At 37.1% G+C, this 16,027-nt stretch overlaps 3 protein-coding genes and 1 non-coding gene across 4 annotated transcripts; 1 reads left to right on the forward strand and 3 right to left on the reverse strand.

Moving 5' to 3' along the window:
• Positions 1-114: 114 nt before the first annotated feature.
• LOC118343890 lies at positions 115-275 on the reverse strand. Its single transcript, XR_004797677.1, has one exon. It is a non-coding gene; the product is annotated as a U1 spliceosomal RNA (small nuclear RNA).
• Positions 276-3,402: 3,127 nt separating this feature from the next.
• On the reverse strand, positions 3,403-6,332 carry LOC109002190 (protein translocase subunit SecA-like). The gene is made up of 5 exons (XM_018979838.2): positions 6,070-6,332; positions 5,578-5,726; positions 5,109-5,270; positions 4,165-4,280; positions 3,403-3,731 (listed from the first exon to the last, which is right to left on the reverse strand). The coding sequence occupies exons 1-5, from the start codon at positions 6,299-6,301 to the stop codon at positions 3,713-3,715; spliced, it is 678 nt and encodes a 225-aa protein (XP_018835383.1). The 5' UTR covers positions 6,302-6,332; the 3' UTR covers positions 3,403-3,712.
• A 311-nt stretch (positions 6,333-6,643) lies between these two features.
• On the reverse strand, positions 6,644-9,350 carry LOC109002188. The gene is made up of 2 exons (XM_018979833.2): positions 8,920-9,350; positions 6,644-7,708 (listed from the first exon to the last, which is right to left on the reverse strand). Exons 1-2 carry the CDS (start codon positions 9,258-9,260, stop codon positions 7,057-7,059), a joined length of 993 nt encoding a protein of 330 aa, XP_018835378.2. The 5' UTR covers positions 9,261-9,350; the 3' UTR covers positions 6,644-7,056.
• Positions 9,351-13,238: 3,888 nt separating this feature from the next.
• LOC109020347 (2-alkenal reductase (NADP(+)-dependent)-like) lies at positions 13,239-15,023 on the forward strand. The gene is made up of 5 exons (XM_019002792.2): positions 13,239-13,602; positions 13,717-13,894; positions 14,013-14,179; positions 14,303-14,385; positions 14,498-15,023. Exons 1-5 carry the CDS (start codon positions 13,366-13,368, stop codon positions 14,871-14,873), a joined length of 1,041 nt encoding a protein of 346 aa, XP_018858337.2. The 5' UTR covers positions 13,239-13,365; the 3' UTR covers positions 14,874-15,023.
• The last annotated feature ends 1,004 nt before the right edge of the window (positions 15,024-16,027 follow it).

A 16,027-nucleotide genomic window follows, 5' to 3' on the forward strand; every position in this document is an offset into this window, starting at 1 on the left:
TGGTGATGCATGAGCATGTGATCAGTAACATTAGCGAGTAGTCTTCCCTTCGCTTTCTTCCTGTAGACTAATAACAAAATATGAAGTTTCTGAAGATCTTTGAAATGGAAATAGGCAGGGGCCGCGCGAACGCAGGCCCCCACTGCCACAAATTATGACGTAGGCTCTGCCACTTGGGCAGACCTTAGGCGAGCACCCCTCCTGAGTGCAATGGAGGTCACTAGCCTAGGCCATGGGCCTTCTTGATCACCCATTGACCCCGTCCAGGTAAGTATGTTTCTCCTTCCTGCTTGCCTTACTTTTATAGACCCAAACTAATCTCCCTACATTATTACTTTTCCCATGTGGGACTACATATCGACCGTTAGTAAATTTTTGTGTGCATGGTTTTGTATGAGCATAACTGTCACACCCTAAATCCAAGAGATTAAAAGCTATGTTTAGTTGTTAAAGTGATCTCAATTCATTTCAAACTAATTATTGATGGGATTCACTATTTTTTTAACTTCTCATAAAAAAAAGTTAAATTCATCTCAATTTATTTCATATATTCAAACACATATATCAACATATTTACATTCAAACACATCTCAATAGGACTCACAAAATATTGATCATCTTAACATCTAAACGCAACCTAAGGAAGTGATTTTTCTCACTTACCATGAAATACAGAATAGATAACTGTGTAACGAAAATTTTAGAAGAAATCACTCATAAACGGTACCTTCTTTCTAACATAACATATACTAAAGTATATTAATGTTTATTCATTGAACTAAACTCGACAAGAGGTTTGGTTGGTGGAGTTTATTCAACACTTGAATGCACAAAAGCACTGTTTAGGAACACCCGGTGCAGTGTATAAGTCGCACATTCCCTTTCCATTGTATCGATTTCTACAGTCTTCCCAGCAATGGTTTCCTCCCTTGCAGTTCCAAACTTTATGGCAATCTTTTGCTTCTGCCATGGGTACCATTCTCTTATCTGCAAGTCCAAAAGTATTGGAATACTCATTAATTAATTAATCTTCGAAGCAACTTATGCCTATGTTGGATAGATCTTATGAAAAAAGGGATGATTTGGTTGGTCTTGCATTTTCTTTTAGAACTATCATAGTGGAACTGAAAAAAGGGTTTTTCACTGAAAGTTGGAAGTAGAGAACCTCTAGTTTGTTTTATTACCACCATCGGACACTAATATCAGCATGCTATTTGCATGCTTTCAGTGAGAAAACCCTTTAAAAAGTTCTCTTTTTTGGTCTCCATTTAGAGCTGCAATATCTGAGGAAAATGCAAGGTCTCAAGATGTCAAATATAAGATCTCCCCCTATATAAGGGCTTCATATTTAATGTTGTAAGCACGTAAAGGTAGCAAGGATCTAGCAAAAACAATAATGGAATCACACAAATGCATCTATACTCTATAGCATCATGATCCCATTATCATTAAAGGTTGATTAATTCGGTTTTTCCAGACTTCTAGGCTTGAAGAGAGCATGTGCACAAGATTGGATGATGAGATGTGACATGAGTATCATTCAGTCATACATGACATGATTAGATATGCCCAATCTCCACGATTAAGCTCCTGTATCTTTATATGTAAAAGGAAATCCAAGACCTTAGGTTTGATTTGCAAAGGAAAATCAAATGAATCATATAAATTAAAATGGAGAAATGAATAAGTTTGAAACATTTACCACAGATGATGACGAGGATGAGAAGGAGAAAGTAGAAGGTAAAGAGTTTTGCCATCTTTGATGATAAATGTGGTGCTCTATGCTCTCGGTATAGGCAGTTGGGGAACCCTTATATCTTGTCTATCCACCAATGAGGAGATATGTGTGTACAAAAGTCATGGTATGTTGCGAGAATTAGTTAAAATTATTCTAATGATGATATATCTCTCTGTCAAATTAGAGTGATCATTGAAGAATCATTTAATAAGAGTGTGATATGTTTTGTGGGGACATATTTTTCTTGTATGGATAGGTTGAAGCAAAAAATGTAAAGCCCTTTTAACTCTTTTTAGACAAGTTTTTATTCGGTTCGCAATTGTCGATTTGTCATTTTGGCTCTATTTTAGCTCCTCAACTTCCATATCCAAATGCAAGGAAAATTTGCCAATTATATGTTTTGGTTTGGAATGCAAGCCACTACAAAAAAAGAGCATTTGTGACAAATTATTTGCAACGAGAATGATCATTTGAGACAAAAACAGACTCATTTTAGTTAGAAATAATCATTTTTGCAGGAAATAACTGATCACAAATAAGCAGTATTCTTGTAGGGACGTAGGCATGTGATCCATAAGAAAGTGGAGGACCATATATACCTAACTTAAAGTAGCTTCACAAAGACTAGATAATTTAAGTAGACCTCAAATGTGCCCTTGTGCCTAATTTTCACTTTCTCTCGAGGATAACCTTGTCTTTTTTGGTTGTTGTCTAATAAGTAAACATTATAAAGTACCATGTATATTGTCTTTGGATATTTTTATTACTAGGATCACTAGCAAAGCTGCAAATGGGTGGACTTTTACATTAAATACTCGGGTCTTTATATACCGCACGATGAGTAAGCCGTTTGGTGGGGGTACAATGGACAGCACCAACGACTGCCTTTTTGAGGATTCAACCACCACTTTAGTGAAGCATCAGATAGAAATGTTTCGAATTAGAGAAATACTTCAGCCATAAAGTGATTTCACAACAATAATCTCATAAATTGATATGGTTTGATATGATTTGTCAGATTGTAAAGTTATTTTTATTAGAAAGCAAATTTGATGAATCACATAAAATTACGTCAATTTATAAATTCATTTTTATGTAATCTCTTTGCAGCTATAACACTCCTCTTCAAATTATATGAAAATGACCATTATTCTGTTCTCATCAAGCTCTGTTTCCTTCTCTGTTTATGTGTGGTTGGTCATATACTGCACAAGCGACAGGTCATTATAGAACAACCATACTCCATACATGCATGCTTTATTGCATGAGAAATCATATAACCATTCCTGGGACTCTCGGCCAGCCTACTGAAACATGACCTAAATATTGAACATTATAAGACATCTTTCCTGCTTCAAGCTTTGGTATGCTGAGAAGGTGTACAGCCAGGAATGTCAATACTGCCGTGACAGGCTTGCAAAATAAGCCCCCCCACCTGGATAATCCCATCCCTAAAACCCACTCTTTTATTAGTTTTGTGGATACTTAACATTTCTTTTCTGGGATGCAACTGGCAACCCCCGCCCCCACAGAAGAAAAATAAAAGAAAAAGAAAAAGAAAGAAACGAGACTGAATGATAGAATATAAGCAAGTTGAGCTCACTGTCACTTCAACGGATATAGAAGGTACCAAGACGATCAATGATAGACACGAGGCACATAAAGAAAGAAAGGAGAAGAATAAGGTTTTTATCCACGAAACATATATTTCCGATTCCCTTACAAAAATGTATTAACATAAGCAACTAATTCGGTTAAAAAAAACCCATCCAATCATCTGTTCCCTGACAGCAAATATGAGGGTCTGCAGGTTTATATAACAAATTGAATGAAATCAAAGGGCTCCAACGAGAAATTATTTAAGTCAGCAAATGTATGTTGCTTCTCTGTGGCACCTCTCATATCCAACACTTGAAGCACAGTTCCTTTTGCTGTAAAATTTTAGTTTTCAAAGTCCTTCAATCCTTTCCACCTTTAATCCTTTCCACAGCACCTTCATAACAAAAATATGGGAAGAAAATAAGGTGATTACATGTATGCATATATATATATATGTATATATGTATATATACATGCAGTCATTTTGCTCACTAGATTATCAGGAGGCAAAAATGTCACCCCACTTTTAGAGCTGCAGGTCAATCAAGTTTTCAATTTTTATTTTTATTTTTTGCCTCTTAATGAAAGAATTCTAAGGAACCAATGCCAAACTCAATCTAATCAAAAGAGAGTGAAACTTTGAAGCAATGAGATGCATAGTGAGCCACGAAAGAAAAAGTCTAAATGATAGTCTATCACATATAGCATGAATAGAATAGTATCCACTGAAATTTAAGACATTATCTATCACTTAATCTGGTAAGCCATATGACATTCTGAAGAGAGCAGAAAAGATTACTCAAAAGGTTTAACCACAGAAGCAGTACCGTTTGTATCTCTTCTTGGAACCACAAGGGCATAGAGCATTTCTACTTATTTGCCCACTCTTAGCCAAATTAGACCTGGCAAGATCCAATGGGGTTGAACCCACAAGCTTTTGCACCTACAGATCATAACATGCAAGTAATTGTAAGTATATTTTCACCTTCCGTTTCCAAGCATAATGAAAAATTGAACCAGCTCTTAACCAGCAAACAGATAGGCAATGATGAAATACCATGGAGGTTGGGGAGAAGGAGAAGGCAGAAAGACCTACCACAGTCTTCTATAGGATTTCCCATCAGAGATTTAATGAACTTCAACCATCCACCCCATTTTTTTCCTCACTTGTTTTTTTTTAATGAGTAAGAAAACTTAGTTAATATGTTAATACAAATGAAATAGGCGATGCCCATGTACACAAGGAGTGTACAAAAGAAAACACCTAAATACATTCTAGGAACCTGAAAAAGAAAACAGGAAAATATCATGAACACTAGTTCCATTGAGCACAGTGGTAGAAAACCAAAGCAACAAGGTGCACACAAAAAGATTTCAAAGTTCCTCCAACGTGCGCTCCCTATTTTCTTTCCTCTTGTATCCAATAGTTTATACTGCCAATCGGTACTCTATTCTTTTTAATAGAGGCAATCATATTACTATTCATCATATGGGCCTAGTACCTCCTGTACTGGCACAAAGAAAATCTAGGCATCACTCAAGAGGTGGTACTTAGCCAGCAAACAGACCCCAGCTTGTGATGCATCCCTCCAAAGACTAAAATACAGATTCACAAATTGTCGGGCCTGCATATTCTCAACTCATCTTTTCCAAGGTTACCGGTTTAGAACCAACTAAGAGTAACGTTTACATATGGTACACAGTTAATGAGGCTTGTAAACAATTTGACAGTAAGATGCTAAGAAAATAAGACAAAATGAGAGAAGTAGACCTCAGCAATGCTCTTTGGCATTGGTTTCCCTTCTTCTTTTAACTTCTCTATCTTCTTTTGTGCTTCTTTAGCCCATGTAAACTTCGCGAGTGTATTCTCTACGTCTGCTATAGTGCAATTACAATGCTTTGCCGCTTCTTGTTTTTGACTGCTTTGGATATTCTACATGGACCTAAAACAAAATGAGAAGATTCACCCAAACAAAATCTTACTAAAGAAATGAAACCAGTGTAGGACATTCCTAGATGCAAATACTTCAGCTGCATTCCAAGCCTCTTGCAAGTACGGGAAAAAGAAAAATGATTCACCAGCTAAAGTAGCAGACGCCCACTTCCTAAATTAAATTAGTTAGAAACATGGGGGAATGGGGGCGGTAATTAGTGATGTGGTATCTTCCCTATGTTTCTGTAAACACTATATGTATGTATGCATACATACGTGCAGGCATATATATATTTTATAAACCAACCTCTCCAGTAGGATCGAAGCTTCCAAGATATCGAACTATAGCTTGCTGTTTCTCGAAAGCATCAGAATATGTCGCCTCACTATTTCGACCCACCGTATATTGCTTGAATGCCCTTAGCGTTCTTGCATTCTTCAATTCATCCGCAAACCCTGCAATCAAATAACAGTAACACTCATATTGATTAGGATTACATCGAAAACTTAATACTAGTTACTAAGCACGCTAATTCCAGGGAAAAGGGAAGGGAACTTGATGAATAAATTCGCAAATTTGAAGATAACAACAATAATGAAACCCATAATCAGAATTTCTGAATTATAAGAAAAAGAAATTGGTGGAAAATATGAAAAGTTAAAGGAAATGAAACCCAAAATGCTCACTATGCAACAAGAATAATAAAGGGATCAAGAATAACCAAAATGTGAAGAACATCAATAGCAAACAACAAGAAAGCAATAATAGCCGGAAGGACAAGGATGATATGGGACTCACGGAGAAGCGTGAACGATTCGGAGCTGAGCTGGGGTTCTCCCGGGCTGGTCTTCTGCCCGGTGAAGACCCCTTTGATCCTGTCCATCCATGAACTCTGGAGCTGCACCGTGGAGAAGATCGAGCGGTGCTGTGACAGAGTTAGGTTACGGTATGCGGAGCAAGAGGGGAAAGGGGAGAATGAGAAGGTAGAGAATGTGTTGCAAGTGCTGGTAAGGATTCGCGAACGAGGCATTCTCTCTCTCTACTGGTTCAGCGTCGGGGTTTAGCGTTTTCAGCTGAGAGGATTTAAAACGATAGAAACGACGCCGTTTCATGATCCAAATCTACTTTTCCACTCTTTAAATAGAACTATGTATTTCGTTACAGAAATAATATTTTAAGTTATTAGTACATAAACGTGCATTCTTTTTAAAAATATATATATATATATATAATTCACATAAAAATTTTAATTTTTTAATAATAAACTCTACTTTTTTTCAAAAAAAAAAAAACGACTTACACAACCTACAACTCTATCTAGAATTACTCTTTCTGAAAACAAATTTCATTGTTTTATAACTTTTTTGAATAGAGAAGCAAAAAAATACATAGTTTTAATAAGCATACAAGTTGAATACTTTATGGAACAGAAACCAATACATCTTTTTTAGACATTACATAACTTGACAATTCCACACACCTGACCTAAGTTACAAATTGCAATGAATACTTCGACTACTTCAAAATACAAAACAGACTGAATACAAGGAAAAATAATTAAATACAAGACCGGTTCAATTTTGCACCATAGCTCATGAACTGCTAAGGTGAAGCCCATTAATTTGTTACTCCTCCGTCTTCCTCATACAATTTATCAACAGGAAGTTGAAGACTGGACCTTACTTGAACTTTCCGGTTGCAGTAGTTAGAGGCCAATCATTGAAGTGTGCTCCCAAATTAGAACGACAACATTCAAGAGAAATTGAATTCATAAAGTCCCAACTCCTACGCCTTTGACCGCCTAAACTCGAACCAGATCTCGTAGTGATTAAAAAGCAAGCTATCATGTGTATGCTTCCCTACATACTCGAGCCCCATAGTCGTGAGCCGCTTCGTACACTCGTCTCCTCCCAGTCGGGAACAGAACTTTATGTTGTGGGACACAAAGATTCGCCCATCATAAGGTTTCAGTTGCCTAGCTAAGCGTTCCAATCCAGTCCATACAAGGTTATCAGGCATATGAAGAAAGACAGCACTAGCATAGATCAAATCATACACAACTCCTGGAAATCTAGTTAAATCCATATCCTCGCCTTTCACAATTAAAGGGCGCTTGTATAGGAGCCCTTGTGAAGGAAGCTCATATCTAAATGCAGCCATCAGAGAGAGCTCGTCTCTTTCAAGACAATTGTAATGCTCAGAATTGAGATGGCGAATGAAATGTTGGCCAACTCGGAGGGTGCCACAGCCAATTTCAAGAACACGTGAGTCAGGTGTGAGGTGGGTGGATTGAGCGAGGAACTCAAATACATCTCGCCCTCCTGCCCAGGGTTCACCATAGTTGCTGTGGTGCTCTTCAACAAGAAGCTCTCCAGGGCAGGGGAGGGCAGTGTGGTTGTTTGCTTCAGATCCTTCATAATGTGATATACCTTTGAACCTGGAAAAGGCATTTTGATTTAATTTTAGCAAGGCTAGTTACAGAAACTCACAAAAAGGGATATGTACAAACTCTAGTATGCATGTCAAACACATACACATAAACTTGCACCAAAAACACAAACACCACGCTCACGCACATGAAATCGATATGTATATGAACAGATAAAATAACCACTGTGGTTCATACATAACTAAATGGAAGGAAAAAAAGAAGAAGCTTTTAAACATATTCCTTAGTTTGTATTTGTTTTATCAGGTTCCTACGGATCTAAGTTTTTTTTTTTTAAAATTATCTTGTTTTTGATTATGAACCTCAGAGAAAACAAAGGATCTTTTTTAAAATAATTGAATCCAAGACCATCAACCTTACATAACCATCTAAGACAAAGGCCAAAGCATTTGCCCGACCCCAATGGTAGCATAAAAACAGACAAAGCATAAGTTAACCTTATCGAAATACAAGGGCAATAATTAACTGAGATTATGGCAAATAATATCACGATTCCAAAATCAATATCCAAAGATACACATGCGCACAAACAGGTGCAAACATAAAGCTGATTTCAGAAAAACCTCACCATGGTTTCAGAGCGATAAGGGGGAAGGAATAATTTAAAACTTTCAAAAACACACTGATAATTTGTAGGTATGCGTGTGTTTGTGAGAGAGAGAAGGGGTGTTCAGAGAGGATACAGGATACGCCAGAAAGGTTTCCACACAAATTTCCCTGCATGTCCTCCCAATTTCACATTGTTTTTAACATTTTCCCTTCTGCCCTCTTCGAATATATACTCCAATCATTTTTCCCTACTATTCTTCGCAGCCTTCATTTTCTTTGAACCCATTATCACGTCTTTCGAATTCTTTCTTCCCAAGCCACCCTTTTTTCTAAAACTTCCTGCTCAAACGCAAATCAGTAATCGCAGGGCCAACTTCCCAACTGCGCAACACGCGCACGGAGAAGAAACAAACTGAGACAATTTAAAAGACAACAATAGAGACAATACGGATAATGAACATACTAAAGAACCCAAAAACTGAATTGAAAAGGCAAAGAATGAATATGTAAATCAATAAACAAGCATGCTACGAACTCAGTTAGGCATAAACAACACGCCTACTCCTCATCACCACACAAGATTGGAATTTTTTCACGCTTACAGCTTCCACATACAGAGAGAGAGAGAGAGAGAGAGAGAGAGTACTGACTGTAAGAGATCTTGGAGCTGCTGGGCTCTAGTGCGGGGGTTGATGCCCTTGCGGAGGACGTTGTCTTGCATATGGAGGCCGTTACTTAGGATCTGGTCCTTGACCCACTCCACATCCTCCTTCGTCGTGGACACCGCAACACGACCACCACCACCATCGCGACCACCGCCGGAAACGGGGACACCGCCGCTGGCACCGGACACCCCCGTAGGGCAATTACAGGTGGAGAGAGACGACAAGAGGAAGAACAAGAATATAGCGGCCACGGAGGCGGCCAGTACGAGCACTGGCACCGTTACCACTATGCCCTTCGATGATGCAAAGGACGATGAGGGAGCCATGTGTTTTAACTTTTGTGTGTCTCTCTGCGTGCCTTCGTTCGCTCTAGGTGTGATTTTAGCTGAACTCGGAATCTCAGATCGAGGAAGATTTTTGCATTTTGAAACGACAGCGTTACGTTAGATTAAATACGACAGCATGGGGAGTCTGGATTAGATGTGTGTGTGTTTTTTTATTTTTAGTTTAATTTGGAGACGAATGTCGTGGTGACTGTCGTTTTGACTGCAGTCCTTAAGAGGGGATGCGCCGTGCGCGTGATGGTGAGGCAGGAACGGGGAAGGCTATATCTGCGCTTTCGTTTTGCTAAGTGCATATGGGGGCCTGGGCTTTCTATTTCCATAGAAATAAGCAGGCGATGTGAGACTGGGGAAGGGTGCATATGGGCCTTGTATACTCGTATTTCTATAAACTATTCTAGTTTTTTTTATCTGTTTTTGTTTTTTTACAAAAATTTTATATAAAATTATTTTTACGTATTTTTTACACATTTCATTAATACGATTAATTGTGTCATTTTCTTTTAATATAAATAATTATTTTGACCAATCATATCAATGAAATGCATAAACAATACGCAAAAATGACTGTATGTAACAGAACTCATTTTTTTAAGTAATTTTCCAACATAATTAATTTCTTTAAAAATTACAGATAATTATAAATTTAAATATATAATTTGTTATGATAGTCTTTATAATTGTAAAAAATAAAATAAAACTTCCTTAGATTTTTAGGTGGCTCGGCCTTGCTATTTGCTAAGTTGTTGGGCTCAGTCAATGGAATTCAACCAAAAATTGGCCCAACCCTAAAGGTTCAACAAGAAGACAAAAATAAAATAAACAAGCAAGGACTATATCATTAAAAGTGTGTGTAGGTTCAATTAAAAAATAAAATTAAAAAAAAAAATGTGTGTAGGTTAAGTAAAAAACCCTACAAGTAAACAAGGAATCTCTTTGGAGATGCAAAAGGCAATGAGTTTGATACTTGGAAAGCAGAGAATATACAAGTGAACTAAATGCTAATTTGGTATGGCAGAGTAATCATGTTTTTTTAAAATAATAAAATATATTATAATAATCAAATTAGTCAAATACAAGGAATCTAGGTATTTCCATTCATTATAATAAACAAACTTTCAAAAAATTCAAAGAGTAATGTTATTCTAAGTATTTATACCGCACGTTATTTACGTAATATCATTTAAAATCTAATATTAATATTTAAGTAATGCGAACATTATGTTTTACCCATAAAAATAATTCAACTTCAATTACAGTGGCTGTGTTAGGGACCTCAGTCTAGTCTCCAAACATTTAGTTCGCCAATCTAATGGTAGTCTTGAAGTGACCGAGTCCTTGTTCCTCTCTTACTTAGTCAACGTTCAATGATGGTCAAAATGGCCAATTGATGATGGTGAGGTTAAGTGTTTAGGCTAGTATGAGTGTTGGGATGATGGGATTTGGTCAAGGAATGGTATGGCTAGGATGATGGTAGGGGCGCACGGCACTAGTGTGGAGCTAGGGTTGGCGTCACTTGGAACTAGTGTTTAGGGTTTGGGAAAGTAAGATGGGCGGGTAGGGTTTGGGATGTGGGTGATGAGTTGGGCGGCTAGGGTTAGCCGAATTGGGTAGTTGAGTGAAATTAATTTCTTGGAACTCAAATGATAAGTGTATATGGCCGGCTATGGTAAGGGTGTGGTCAATTAGGATTCCTAAAATATAGGAACACTAATTTTAATAAGAAGAGTGGGCGGCTAGGCAAGTCTCAATATGGCAAGTGTGTGCCGAATTGGACTTGGCTTGACAAAAGATGATGTTCGGCTAGGGCAGCAAGAGAGAGTCAATCAACTTATGGAAAGTTGACTAACACTTATGTTGGTCGAATTCTAGGGCCAAAAGGATTGGAAGAGCAACAATGGTAAAGAACCTTAAGAACAATGATGAACTTTCAAGAACAAAGTGTAGAATACTATTGCTCTTGAATAAACAAATGAACAAACAAACACAATCAAATCTTGATTCACGTATTGCACAAGAAATGAATAAACCTCATATATTGATAAATCAATTTGGGATTCACGAATTGCACCCAAATTGTCCAAGTGCATAAGCACCGAGAAATGATCTCTCAAACAAGTATTCTCTCACTAAGAGTTTTGCCAAAAGATCCTAAAGTAATTGCATAAGGTTCTATTTATAAAAAAAACAATTTGGAAACCTCCAATAGGTCCATTCAATAAAATAAATAAATAAAATAAAATAAATAAAGAAAACAATATGATAGTGGTCATGGATCAAGTCTAGCCGTGGCATGGCCTAGGCTGGTGGCCTAGGCGTTGGCTGCAAGGCATGGGCTGGAGTCATGCGCTGGATGGCATGCCTGGTGGGCATGCCACTGGCCTGCTCTGCAAGGCATGGGTTGGAGCCGTGCGCTGGATGGCATGCCACTAACCTCCCTGGCGTGCGGCAGGGTGATGGGCTTGGGCAGGTGCTGGCGTGCGGCATGCTGGTGGTCTGTGCGTGCGCGCGTGCTGGCTGGCCTTGCTGGTCTGGCTGGGCTGGCCGTACGGCACAAGGGTGTGCGCATGGCCTTGCGGCACTTGGGCTCGCGCAGGGCCTTGCGGCCCATTAGCGTGCACACGGGCCTGCGCACTAGGATGTGCATGGGCGTGCGGCGCGCTGCTGCGCCCCATGCCAAGTGCATGGGCTGTGCCACGCGCATGGCTGCGCGCGCGGGCTGACTTGCTTGTGCGGGCTGTGCCGCGCGCATGGCTGCACGCTTGGGCAGTCGCTCACTAACCTCGCTAGCCCGCATTCTGGGCGCCCCATGGGTGGTCTCCCACGAGCCAAGGCATGGTTGAGGACTAGCCAAGGTGTCTTCCCCCATCATGACTAGGGCATGTGCGGCTTCCCTAGAGACAACTCGACGTGGGGGCCTAACAGGCTGGCCCTATACGGTTTACAAGACCATGAAAACAAGCACTCCCAAATTCCTGAAGGAAATACAGAGCATGTGGATATGAGTTTTTCTTAACGATTGAACACTCAACCCATATTTGAAAGCGACACCACTTGTGCGCAGTTAATGTACACAGAAATCAAGAAAAAAAAAGTTAGTTTAATGTAGTAATGTTTTTGGTTGGTCGATCTGGATCTAAAAGATTAAGTCCGGTTTGGAACTTAGATTGTATTTGAGTTCAGTTCAATTGAATTTTTAAATCATTAAATTCATATCAATTTAAAATCTCTTTATACGTAAGATTCACAATATTTTTTAACTCAACACATCTTACATGCGGAACCTATAACCTTTTTCAACTTTTCATAAATATATCTAAATTCATTTTAACATTTAAATATATCTAAACTCATATTAGGTGGGTCTAACAAAACTCACTCTATCTATCTCAACTCACTATAATTTATAAAAAAATTCAACTCATCTCATCTCATCTCATCTCATCTTTTAAGTTAGATTAACACCGAACTGTGAAGTCTTAGGAGTAGATATTAGATAGATTCTGGGGCAAATGTGAAACTAAAAATAGGGCTATGCAAGCAAGAAGACTTGGTTTTAATGATCTAGGAATTGTCGAAAGGGGAGGTTTGGTACTTGGTAGTAATTAATGGCCGGTCGGTACTTCAAAATGAGACTTGATAAATTCACGGAAAAATTACAAGAGAAGTTTTTGTACCGTTCATATAAGACTTGATTCCAATGACCTGGGAGCTGTCGAAATCATCTCCTCTTTTAGAGAGGATGGTTGTACATAATGATTCCTCCTTTGTCTTTTGACTCTTTTTCAATGTTCTTAAAAAAACTGCATTCTTTTGTTTAAGTCGTGATTCTGTTTTGAGGCTAAGCACATGATAATGACCGAAAGAATATAAATATAAAAGTTAAGAGAGTTGGCCGAGAGGCGAGATCCCCTCATTTTTTAGAGTCAAGTAGGACAAAGACAAAGAAAACATGAGCAGATATATCCTCAAGCCCGAATTATTGTCCTCATTTCATTTTCTCGTTTGTATTGTTCTACTTATACCAGTAGTTCCTTATCCTTCTCTGCTGCTTCATCTTCTCTTCAAAGGCACATAGTGGGATCTTGCAATGGAAGTGACCAACAGGTACATAACGATAAAGACTCACATTAATCATGGTGAGCCAAAAGAGTCCCACTTTGAGCTCAAGACTGCAGCTTTTGGTCTATCAGTGGAGCTTGGTTCCAATGATGTCATTGTGAAGAATCTATATGTATCGATTGATCCATACCAGATTAACCGCATGAAGAGTTACAGCCCCTCTCAGAAAGCCATAAGCTTTGCAGAGGGCATAGCCCTTGGAGAGGTATGTAATACTTTGTATGCCAATTTTGTTAGAGATTGGTTGATTTTTGAGCCTGAAACTGCTGCTATGTATATATACATGTCTGAGCTGTTTTATATATATATATATGGACAGGTTATTGATGCATATGGTGTGGGAAGAGTTGTGGCTTCTGGAAATCCCAAGTTTGAGAAGGATGACTTGGTTGTTGGCTTCATCACTTGGGGAGAGTATAGCATGATAAAAGATGGAAACATGTTAAACAAATTGGATCCCATGGGTTTCCCACTAACTTACCATGTAGGAATTCTAGGTAAGTAGTTACCAATTTTTGCGAGCTCGTTTATTGACACATCAAATATATTGCCCCCGATGTAAGTGACAGTATGCAGACTTTCCTTAACAACTCGTTTCTATCTTTGTTCCTACAGGGTTTAGTGGATTGACAGCCTATGGTGGATTTTTTAAGGTGTGCAAGCCCAAGAAGGGGGAGAAAGTCTTTGTATCTGCAGCTGCTGGATCAGTTGGAAATTTGGTTGGACAGTATGCCAAACTGTTTGGTTGCTATGTTGTTGGCTGTGCAGGGAGCAAGAAAAAGGTCATATTACATGCATAATTAAACCCTGAAGTATATAATATATACATGAGGAAATCTTGATTTCAATGCCTCATTGAAAATTCTAGTTCTAGTTCTAGTTCTTGACTATCAAACCTATTACAGGTAGAATTACTCAAAGAACAGCTTGGATTTGATGAGGCATTCAACTACAAGGAAGAAAAGGATTTGAAGTCAACTTTGAAAAGGCAATAATTACCTCTTAATTACTAAACTTCAAATGATGTGCTCAGAAATTCAGGAAAATTATGAATTATTTCAGTTGATTGACACATATGTGCTTGGAATATGATTCTACAGGTTATTCCCAGATGGAATTGACATATACTTCGACAATGTAGGGGGGGAGACGCTGGAAGTTGCAGTTTCTAACATGAATACTTTTGGTAGAGTTGCAGTTTGTGGGATAATCTCAGAATACACAGATGAAAAGCGAGCTGCTCCAGATATGATAGATGTTGTGTACAAGAGGATTACAATCCGAGGATTTTTAGCAGCTGATTATATGAATGCTCATGCAGATTTCATGTCTACAACCTGTGATTATCTTCGTACGGCTAAAATCAAGGCCCTTGAAGACATCACACCTGGTGTAGAGAGCATCCCCTCTGCTTTTATTGGACTCTTTCATGGTGACAACGTTGGAAAGAAAATTGTCAAGATTGCAAATGAGTGAATGGGAAGAAAAAACAAAACAAAAACAAAAACAAAACCTCACTTTGCTGTGAAATTGTTGGAAATGTAATACCTCCTATCGATGCTTTTACAAGCGTTGACTATCAACAATTTATAAATTTTATAGGAACAAATTTTTTTATTTTTTTTATTTTTTGGATTTTTGATAAGTTATGTTATTATATTTCCATCTCACTTTCATGTCATTATGTTGGTATTATATTGCCCCTAAATTCTTAGTTTAATTTTTATTTTTTAAAATAAGTAGCTTAACGACTAAGAATTAGTGTCATATTAATATAGTAAAATGAGAATGAGATGAAAAGTGTAATATCTTATATTTTTTTAGATTTATAAAACCATATTTATCTCCTTTCTTTAATTTCTAAAAATTGTAGCTATACATCTTAAAGGCAAAAGCTCAAAGGTAAAAACTAAAATATATCACATGGAACAAATTATTATATATATGAGTTATTCTATTTTTAAATTCGGTGTATATAGTGCACTATCAATATTATTTAAATAATCATACTTGATTTATTTTTAAATTTATTTTTAAATCAAATTATGACATATATCTAAAAATAAAATTCTTCATTACCTAATAGCAAATACAAGGATATTGTTTATTTATTTATTGACATTAATTTACTCGGACACTTGAGTCTTTTACATGAATAAAAATGTTAGATATATTCATAGATTATGCAATCATCGTGTATTTTAATTGAAAGAAATGAAAAAATATGAAATTAATATAAAAAAATTAAATTTTTAATAATAAATTTCATTATTTTTCAAATACAATATAAAGCACTAGTATATTTTTATGGAAAATGATAGAGCCACCGCTGGTGGCTCCTGCTGGAGTCACCGCTGGCTCTATCATGTGTTTTTTTATGTATTTTTTTTACAATTATTTTTATATAAATTTTTTTAACAATTTTAAATATTTAAAAAAAATTATAATATTATTAAAAAATACTTTCTTAATCATAAAATAAAAAAAATTTATTTTTTTATTTTACTTTGTGATTAAGGAAGTATTTTTTAATAATTTTTTTTACTTCATGATTAAGGAAATATTTTTTAATAATATTATAAATTTATTTTATTTTTTTAAAATATTAAAAAATATTAAAAAAATTTCTA

Source organism: Juglans regia, chromosome 11 (assembly GCF_001411555.2).
Source record: "Juglans regia cultivar Chandler chromosome 11, Walnut 2.0, whole genome shotgun sequence".
Classification (NCBI taxonomy): domain Eukaryota; kingdom Viridiplantae; phylum Streptophyta; class Magnoliopsida; order Fagales; family Juglandaceae; genus Juglans; species Juglans regia.